The sequence below is a fragment of the Nicotiana sylvestris genome, chromosome 3, assembly GCF_000393655.2.
Source record: "Nicotiana sylvestris chromosome 3, ASM39365v2, whole genome shotgun sequence".
Taxonomy (NCBI): Eukaryota; Viridiplantae; Streptophyta; class Magnoliopsida; order Solanales; family Solanaceae; genus Nicotiana; species Nicotiana sylvestris.
This window is the reverse complement of record NC_091059.1, coordinates 40,323,831-40,333,603: the sequence shown is the minus strand read 5'-3', so window position 1 is coordinate 40,333,603 and position 9,773 is coordinate 40,323,831. Positions and strand designations below refer to the sequence as shown.

The 9,773-nt window shown below is 34.4% G+C and overlaps 2 protein-coding genes across 2 annotated transcripts; both read left to right on the top strand.

Annotated features, from left to right (window-relative positions):
* The first annotated feature begins 2,208 nt into the window (after positions 1 to 2,208).
* LOC104225846 (replication protein A 70 kDa DNA-binding subunit D-like) lies at positions 2,209 to 4,329 on the top strand. The gene is made up of 8 exons (XM_070168995.1): positions 2,209 to 2,464; positions 2,581 to 2,665; positions 2,747 to 2,856; positions 2,957 to 3,038; positions 3,120 to 3,240; positions 3,324 to 3,478; positions 3,565 to 3,685; positions 4,063 to 4,329. The coding sequence occupies exons 1-8, from the start codon at positions 2,209 to 2,211 to the stop codon at positions 4,327 to 4,329; spliced, it is 1,197 nt and encodes a 398-aa protein (XP_070025096.1).
* On the top strand, positions 3,392 to 6,204 carry LOC104225845 (uncharacterized). Its single transcript, XM_070168994.1, has 6 exons — positions 3,392 to 3,478; positions 3,565 to 3,685; positions 4,063 to 4,591; positions 4,680 to 4,787; positions 5,363 to 5,473; positions 5,576 to 6,204. Exons 3-6 carry the CDS (start codon positions 4,552 to 4,554, stop codon positions 6,202 to 6,204), a joined length of 888 nt encoding a protein of 295 aa, XP_070025095.1. The 5' UTR covers positions 3,392 to 3,478; positions 3,565 to 3,685; positions 4,063 to 4,551.
* Positions 6,205 to 9,773: the final 3,569 nt, after the last annotated feature.

The following is a 9,773-nucleotide window of genomic DNA, read 5'->3' as shown; positions in this document are numbered from 1 at the left end:
ACACGTGGATCAGGGCATAAATTATGGGATTAGATTTGTACGAAATAGTACAAGTCCATACTAGGTTGTTATACAGCTGTACCAATAGAATTCTTTACCATAATTGGAAATGTACCATATTAGGGTTTTTTCCCTCCTATATAAAGGGGACCCCAAACATTTGTAAGGATCATCTCATTCACTGCAATAGAACATTCTACTCTACTTTTCTCGTTTACCGTGCTCAACAATTTTTCTTCAGCTTTATCATTTTTACTTTATTGTTCATACTTTATTGGTTCTTAGCTCACCTCGAGGCCCTCGAGATTATTGAGCTCGAGGTCCCCGCTGCTCCTGCAGCACTGGTTTGGTTCATCAATTCTTCTTACTTAAACCTAATATTACTTGTATATTCACTAGTATTGGAATAAATCACATATCTTTAAAACCACAAATTATCTTTAACTATTACTCACATTTTTCGAGGTAAACACGTTGGTTTTGCGCTCGTCATTTTTATTGTAAATACTTTCAGATTTTATCTTCGATATAATGGCCAATCTTGTTGTGAGGACATGTTTCCCTTCTATTCTTTTTATTGTATATGTATATTATATTTATTATAATTGGATTTTTATGATTTTTGCCTAAGACTGGCTATTATAATTGGATTTTATGATAATACCTATGTGATTTTTTTTTATCTATCTATCTATACTATATTAAAAGCACGAAGGCCCTATAGAAATGTCGTTCGTCTTTTTTACCCTTCGTAAGTACATTATATGTTGGATATAATAGTAATTGTAATAACTATTTTCTTCAAAATTTAAAAAAAAACGCTAATTGTCGACTACTTGCGGTTTACCTCCTTTTGTATAGGTTTTGGATTCCAATTCCATTAGGCGTCTACTTACCGTATTAGACATTTATTTCAATTTCTTTGTATAAGTTTTGGATTTCAATTCCATTAGGCTTCTGCTTACCGTATTAGGCTTCTTCCATTGGTTTCTTCTTTGTTTTAAAATCAAATTAGGTTTCTAGGTTTCTAGAATTTTACAAAGGATTTAGTTTCTCCTCTACTTACCGTAGGTTCCTTCTTCTTTGTTTTGAGATCAAATTAGGTTTCTAGAATTTTACAACTATAAAAGACGCTATTTTCTACATTCTTTGTCATAAACATGCGTCCTCATAGCAAATTTGCTTCTCACTTGCGGTAAATTTCTATCTTGTACTATATTCTTGAAGTTATGTAATAATGGTTGTTAGTGCATTATCGCTTATTGTTTCTCGCATCTTCTCCTTATGCCAGCTTACTAATTGTTATGCCAGCTGAAGTTGCTCATATTTTCTCACAAAATTAAATTTGATTATCTCTTTTAATTGACTATTTTTAAATTGTCATACATATCACAATTTTTAAATTGTGTTCTTAAAGAATAGCCCTTGACAATTGGCGTCACTGAATCCTCCCAAAGTTTTGGCAATTTTCGTTGGTTCAGGTAAACAATTCTCCTTATAGATCTCATAAATAATATTTTATATAATCTTCTTTTTATGATGTAATATATTATTTTCTGAAAGTTATGTAGCTTACTTGCAGTTCAACTATGATTTTTATGTTACTCTTCTAAATCTTAGATTGGGATATTCTGTAATATCAATTTACATAAACTATATGCTAATTTAGCTGCTTTAGCGTTATTTGATATTTATGCTACTATTGAAAAATAATTGGTTTTAATGTGCATAAAAATTAACGCAAAATAAAAATAGAGTCATAAAAAGCTTATCAATCCTCAATTTTAATAGTAGGTACATTGTAGTTGGATTAAAATGTGTTTAGTGCATTAGCTATCCTTATTATTAGTCTAAGTAATTCTTTTAAATCTTCTGTTAAATAAAATTTTTAAAATTATGAATGTCTTATATGATTTTAGTGCCTTTTTGATATTAGACCACGTGTTCGCACTTGATTTCAGGTACTCGCAATGGAAACTGAAACTGAATTTGCAAACGAATGCGTGCTACTTAACAGTTTGAGAAGATCCGACTCTCAATGGATAATAAGTCTTACTTATTCAATGTGGAGTAGTTAAAGAATTTAAAAATGAAACAAATCAAGGCCTTCGATAGACTCTCATATTTGTAGATGAGGAGGTAATGTTATTTTTATTTTTGTTTCCAATCATGATATTAAATTATGATAAAACTTTACAGGAAACAAAAATGCAAGTTATACTTTTCACTGATCAAGTGAATATGTGGAAGGAACATTTAGAACAAGGCGGTATCTATTACATCATTAACGGCCGCATAAATGATCGCAAACCTAATTTTCAATCTGTACACAAAGAATTTGAGATTGTGTTCAGTAATAATACTATAGTCAAGAGATGCAACAACTCGTTTTCAACCATTAGCTTCTCAAACAGTTTCGTTTCGTTCGAAGAGGCATTCCAATGCACCAATGGAATAATATTTGGTAATTTCTTTAGATTTCTTTGATTAATCTTACATTATGAATAATATTCTACTCCTATTTGCTTAATAATTCTTAGTAGTTATTTACATGTATTTTCTACTAATATTCTTTTGCAGACACACTTGGTATCTTAGTGAAAGTTAATGCTTCAATCGGAGACAGTAACAGGAAACGAAGAGAAATAACGCTAATGAATGAAAGGTAAGTTGAATTTACTTAACTTATTTATTTATTATCAATGCATTAAATATCGTTAATATAATATTGAATTATAAAACTCAGGTGTGATCGTCAAACTGTAACTTTATGGGGAGAAGTAGCAGAAAAAGATGGTGATATTCTCCAAAATATGATATTTGAAAAACCTATTGTGGCGCTATGTGACGTTAAGGGTATAACATACCGAGGTAGTATATCCAATTCCTTTACGCATACGGTAAATTCTTCATCTTTTTTATTGAACTTAACGTTTTCACTTTTATAATTGTGTAGGTAATTTCGTCATATCTACTACACATGTTAGTAGTGTAATGACAAATCCATCGTTTGAAAAAGCAATTGCTCTACAGAATTGGTAAGATATGTTTTGGACTCGACTTTAAGGAGTTATTGCTAAAATTTGGTTATTACTACGTACTAATTAATTGAAACGCAGGCATAACTGTATGAAATCACAAGACAAAGACATAACACTAATGCCAAGTAGATTGATAAAAAAGGCCAGAAAAGTCAAGATTGGAGACATAACACATGCAGATTCGTTTGACAATACAGAGGTACATTATTCAACTATTTAAAAAATAATTATACTTTGTATAATGTGTCCAATCTAACCAACTTATTTTATGTTTATTTGTAGGACACATATCGTAAATTTAATGTGAAAATAAAAGATATCATCAACAATGACGACCCATGGTATTTATCTTGCAAGAAATGCTATAAGAAAGTGAGCTTGGTAGATAATATTGCAACATGTCCTCGTTGTGGTAGCAACGTTGAATATGAAGAAAGGTAAATACAAAAATGGTTTTGCTGCGTTTTCATATATTAAAAAAGATATTTACTGTTCTAATTATGTACTATTATGTTTTTTGTAGATATCTTCTAAAACTTGAGTTGTTTGACGAAAAAGAACATTGTTACATAACACTCTTTGAAGCTACAAAATACTTGCTCGGTTGTGACGTTACTACATATGTACGATCAATTTCTCAGAAGGTTAGTAAGTTCTATGTTGCTTTGTAATATTTCTGTACCAATCCCACTTGCTCAATAATGAGACAGCAAAACAAAATATTGTTTACGATATTCAACATATTCTTGAAGTTTTAATACTCGTGTCCTCCGTTAGCCCTTGGAAACATTAATCCTTATAATTTGGATAAAGACTCAGGATTATCATCTCAAAATATATAAGGAATTCCAATTTTCATCCTCTAAAGCTCCCTTGATTACAACACTATATATACCAAGGATAGTTTCCCAATCTGAATGTGTCAACTTACTTGCAATGGAATAATAACTTCTATCGTTAGCATATTTTTCTTTTTCAGAAAATTATTCTTTTCACCTAACCTAATCCTTTTTTGGCGCAGAAAGAAGAATCCAAGTACTATCGCAAGTTGGTGTCAAGTAAGGATAAAGAGTTCACCTTTCTTGTCAAACTTGATCCAAGAATTGGAGGAGATCGACCTGGAAAAAGTTTGATTGCAGAGGAATTACACGAAGTTGGGAAAGTAGATGCAATCGAAATTGCAGATGACGAGATAAAAGCGGCGAAAACAATCAAGAAGACCAAACAAATTGAAGAAGAGAATGATGCCTCAACAACCCATAAAAGAATTAATATAGAAAGGGATTAGTGCTTTAGCATTCTTTATTAAATAGTATAACCTTTAGTCTGTTTGATATTCTAGATACTTGTTCATTAGCTAAATTTTAATTTTGCCTTTAATAAGGAGCAACTTTTGCTGGCATAGCAATTAATAATATTTAGTGCAGAGTTTCTACTTCCTGTGTGTTTCTAATCAAGTGCTACTCTTTGCGTTTACTTCAATTAGAATGGGTATTAACAATTTTTTCATATGCCACAGGATATCATTCATTCAATACAAATGGCACAAGGTAGAAATAAATATGATTAACACATTTTGTTCTTTAAGATATTAAGAATTAACACTGAATTAAATAATTCATTATTTACTCTATGTAGACCAACGTAGGGTTGCTTACGCTATTCGGAGGATGAACAAATATATTGAAACAAACACAACAAAGTTAAACGATGGAAACCATAGTAGACATGAACAAGAACTTTCAGGTAAATATATATAAGATAATGACAAATTATCAATATTAGTTTGTATAATCTTTCTCTTTTTTGTATCTGTGACTGGTTTTGCTTCTTTGTCTTTGATTCTTTCTCTCTTTTTGTGTGAGTTTTATTTGAGTTGAAACACTGACTTACCTGTTGTGGTTCAACAGTCACCATGAAACAGATAAACTCCTATTACTATCTCAAATTTAGCACACATCCTCTTTCACAGATTCACTTCACGTATTTAGGGACTATATAGTATTGTAATTGGGAGTCTTGAATTCGCCACAACTTTGTAACTTTCATGAATATTAGATTGTTAGTCTGTTTTAAAATTGTACCAAAGTAGAGTCACAAAAACTTCTTTGGCGAACTATAAATAAATCGAAGCCTGCAGACTCAAACGATGAACTTAAAGGAGAAGTTTAAGGACTCTGCTGCAGGCAGCTCCAAAGTGATCAATGACGATCCTTCTGATCGTGATGGAGAACTATGCTTCATTTAAGCTATACATTGTAATATTGTATGAAACATATATTTAAATAGGCAAACCTGATACTTATGCGTTATTTGTTCAGAACTCTCAAATCAATCAATTGAAGATATTGACATTGAAGAAAGAATACCGAGAAAGCAGCCTAAAATAACTTGGCTACTGAAGGCTCTATCGAAACAGTGTGATATTGAAGGTACGTGTTGAAATAAATTTGCTTCAAAATTGATTACATTTTATTAGTATGACAAGATATCACATTTTATTATCTATAACACATCTGGCTACATAAACTTAGGTGATATTGCATACAAACCATCGATATCAGATATTCACAAGTTGAAAAGTATTGCTGAATGTATCCATTGTCATGCTATAAGATTTCAGTATGAGACTCCCACATTTTGTTGCGGAAGTGGATCTATCAAATTGGCTAATACTGAAGTTCCAATTCCATTGTACGAGTTACTTATTGCCGAGTCAGAACAAGCGAAAGAGTTCCGCAAAAACATTAGAGCATATAATAGCATATTTGCGTTTACATCCGTCGGTGTTACGCTCGACAAAGAACTGGCATCTTCAAGGAAAGGAGTATACGCATTTAGGGCACAAGGTCAGATATATCACAATCTTCCATCTTTACTCCCGCAGAATGATAATCCTTGTTATTTCCAGTTATACTTTTTTGACACAGACAATGAGTTGTCTAATAGGATTTCAAAACTCCAAGAAGCAAACTTATCAGAGGAAATTGTATTAAAAATTAGCCAGATAATGGATGAAAATCCTTATGCGCAATTCTTTCGCCGGCTAAGAGATAATCCAACCTTTCAAGATTTACAGATTCGAATTGCTGCCAATGTCACACCTCCTTTTTGCGCGCCCGCCCCGAAGGATAAATGCGCGAGGGGAGTTTTTTCAATTTAAGTGACAATATTCGAAATGGGATTATTTATTTTAATTCAGAGTCGCCACTTGGGAAAGGTTTGGCTTTTGGTGTCCCAAGTCACCGGTTTATCTTGAATCCCAAATCGAGGAAATTTTCGACTTTTCCAAATGAAGTCTGCGAACCAGAAATTCTAAGTAAGGAATTCTGTTGACCCGAGGGAAGGTGTTAGGCACCCTCGAATCCCGTGGTTCTAGCACGGTCGCTTAAATTGTTATAATGGCTAAATATCTGATTTAAATACATGTTATGACTTACGTGCTTTTATTAAATTTAAACCGCTTTTATTATGATCATTTATTTTTATAGAATTGCAACGTCGTGAAAATGCATCTCGAACCACGTCACAATCAATGCACCCGTGGTTGTCGACACATTTTGACTCCGTTGAGATTTGGATTTGGGTCACATCAATGTGCACCCGAATTTAAGAATGTAATTTAATTAAGCCGCGCCTAAAGAGTCTAACGTGTTATTGTCTTTGGAGAAGGCAAGGAAATTCACTAGACCGCCCATCTCCAAATTCTAAATGTTTATTATGATTAATTATTGAAGGGCCCCGCAATGTGTATCTTTCTTTGAACGGGGCTCATCTCATTATTTTAAAAGAGATATCCTAAAGTGGCTACATTTTCTATTATGTTTGTCTCTAAAATAGAAAGGGAAAAGGTACGTGCTAATTTACTTGCATGCTTTTAACCAAATCCAGATTTCCTGTCAATCATTTGATTCATTTGGTTAATTGTTTGCAAGATGAAGAATGCAGTATCTCGTGGAACCTGCCTTTAATTTTAATGAAAATTACATACAAGCTGGTGAAACGCTACAACTACTCCAAACATTTCTTGAGTTGAATTTAACTAAACTTATTTAGGCTAGATTAAAGGAATTAGCTACTAGACGTTGTTACTAATGGGATTTGAACGTGATCCTATGTACTGCCTAACGGGACCCGACAAAAGGACTAAAATAAAACAAAACAGCATTGTATAAGGTTGGAGTATACATACCCCGTACTAACAAACAACTACAAACTAAAACACAAAGGACTAAACTCAATCGAGTATCAGTTAACATATACTTTCATACTATTGAATTATAAACTAATCAATTATGCAGACCCATTAATATACCATGAATATTACAACAAATACTTGAACTTCTTCAACCTTTTTCATTTCATGCTTTCAAACTGTTTCAGCTACACCAATATGGGACTCGAAATGTGTACCTGGAATGCTGAAATGCAAAGAAGAAGAGGAGAATAACAGGGAAGATCAGCAGCAGCAGGAGTCAGAATAATAGCAGCAATCAAAGCAACACAGCAGAACAGGTTCTAGTGCAAGAATGGAACTATAGCCTGACGGGAAAGTAGCCAAATGATAGCAGCACACAGTGTAGTAGAAACAGAACTCCAGACAATCCAATTCCGAGATAAACCAATGCAACAAACACTACCAGTAATCTCGATTGAAACTTAGAAGAAGCAATACTACCTAACAGATTGCCAACAGATGAGCTTCAAACAAACAACAAAAAGTTTCTGATTGCCTGTCTGTTTTTATTTCTTGCTCTCTTTCTATCTCTATCTATCTCTCTCTGTATGTGTATTTAAAAATCCAGAAAGTCTTTCAATCTGTCTGCCTTCCTCCTTTTATTTCTCTACGTATATATGCTTTCTAAAATCCCTCAAAATCCAGTCTCTTCCTTGCTAATGGAAGTTCTGCCCCCTTTTATCCTAAGCTCAGGCCATTTTGAACAGCCTGTAAAGCCATCAGAAACCCCCCTCCATGTGGTCTCTCCTCTTTTCAATTTCCACTCAACTATTTAAGTATAAACCCTCCCATGATATTCCCTGACAAACCCTTTTAATCACCTTATTAAACTAAAAGCAAACATGGGCAGCAGGAATATAATCCTGACAGCACATGCTGTCAAGTTATTCTTCATCTCAAAAGGGCCTTTATGCACATGTTGTGCACAAAAGCACATGCCACCAATTCAGATTGCAGCTAACAATCCATTCTTTTCATTTTCAGATTCAAATACAGCAACTATAAGTAGCCATACTTGATTCTTACTTTGATTCAAACAAAGTTCCAGCAGGCAATAGATCAAATTGTTACCATTCGAACAACTGAAATTAATCGACGATATATGTCGACTCGACTATACTAATCATAACATGTATAATCGAAAGCCATGATCAGAACATCTAACAGTATTAAACACATGATTCGAATTGTACTGACTTAAACAAAAATTGTACTGGGGAATCGATTAATCAGTCAAATTTAAAGTTCAATTGATTGCACAGCACATACACATATACACATTATCAGTGTATAGAGGAAAGACTCGATCAAACACAGAGGTTCAGGCAAGGCGGGCAAAAACAGTTGGTAAAATTCAAAAACACAAATTAAAACAAGACGTTTGGCCATACAAACAGACCTTTAACAAACACATGAACTGAATAAAGAAAAGAAAAACAAACTTACCTTAAAGTCCTTGAAAGAAAAATCAGAAAACCAGCTCGTGTTTGAATAGACCCTTCTTAGGGTTGAACGGACTTTAATCGAAGTGTTCTCAACTGAGAACACTTCGATTAAGGTCCATTAGAACCTAATCACTTTGGCTCAAACGGACACAAACCAGGCATGAGAACTTCTAGGGTTCCTAAGGGTAGATTTGGGTTTTGGGTTCCCTTGGTTAGATTCGGACCAAACCAAGCATGGTTTGGTCACGAGGGAGGTCCGAGGACTGTCTGGTATGAATCTAGGGTAGATCGGTGTAAGTCAGGTTCCGACTCGAATCTTCAAATGAAGATTCGAGAAGGTGGGAGGGGATTCGAGCTAAGTGGCTGGTGGATTTGGGTTCAGGATGGTGAGGTGCATCTATGGTGTTAAGGTGAGGGCCACCGGCGTTCATGCCGCCGGGATTAATGGTGAGGGGAAAGGGGGCGGCTAGGGTTTCGTGGGGAAAAGGGATGAGGACGAAGGCGGGGGTCTTGGATAGGGGGGCAGGGTATGATAGGAAAGTTTATATATGGAATGGGTGGATTGATCTCAGCCGTTGGATCAATCGGGATCAACGGCTTGGATCTGAAGGCTTAAACGAAACGGTGTCGTTTGGCTTAGCAAGGGTCAGGGTTGGTTTGGGTAACGGGTCGGGTAATGGGATTATGGGTGAGAGATCTGGACCGTTGGATCAGTTTGGTTTGATGGTCGAGATGGGTTGGCATTGAAACGACGTAGTTTTGGTGTCAAACTACGTCGTTTTTGTGGCCTGGAGATGGGCTGTTTGGACTGGTGGCTTGGGCTGCTCGTTTGGGCCTCAGATTTTGAAATGGGGAATCAGCCCAAATTTGTTTAAAACAAATTGCACCCTTTCTTTTTATTTCTAATTTTTCTTAAACACAAAGCCTAATTAAATAAAATTAAACACTATTAATGAACATTTAATGTAATTATTGCACGCATATTAAAATATTTAAAGTAAGTAAAATCAACCAAGGCAACAATCAGGACAAAAAATGCATATTTTATGA

What these genes read in the sequence shown, in the direction of transcription:
- LOC104225846 (XM_070168995.1), top strand. Translation starts at nt 2,209, where the DNA reads ATGCAAGTTATACTTTTCACTGATCAAGTGAATATGTGGAAGGAACAT. An exon ending in GCAATTGCTCTACAGAATTG is followed by an intron (nt 3,039 to 3,119) that starts GTAAGATATGTT and finishes ATTGAAACGCAG; the next exon opens with GCATAACTGTATGAAATCAC. An exon ending in TACGATCAATTTCTCAGAAG is followed by an intron (nt 3,686 to 4,062) that starts GTTAGTAAGTTC and finishes TTTTTGGCGCAG; the next exon opens with AAAGAAGAATCCAAGTACTA.
- LOC104225845 (XM_070168994.1), top strand. Translation starts at nt 4,552, where the DNA reads ATGCCACAGGATATCATTCATTCAATACAAATGGCACAAG. An exon ending in TTCAATACAAATGGCACAAG is followed by an intron (nt 4,592 to 4,679) that starts GTAGAAATAAAT and finishes TACTCTATGTAG; the next exon opens with ACCAACGTAGGGTTGCTTAC. An exon ending in GAAACAGTGTGATATTGAAG is followed by an intron (nt 5,474 to 5,575) that starts GTACGTGTTGAA and finishes ACATAAACTTAG; the next exon opens with GTGATATTGCATACAAACCA.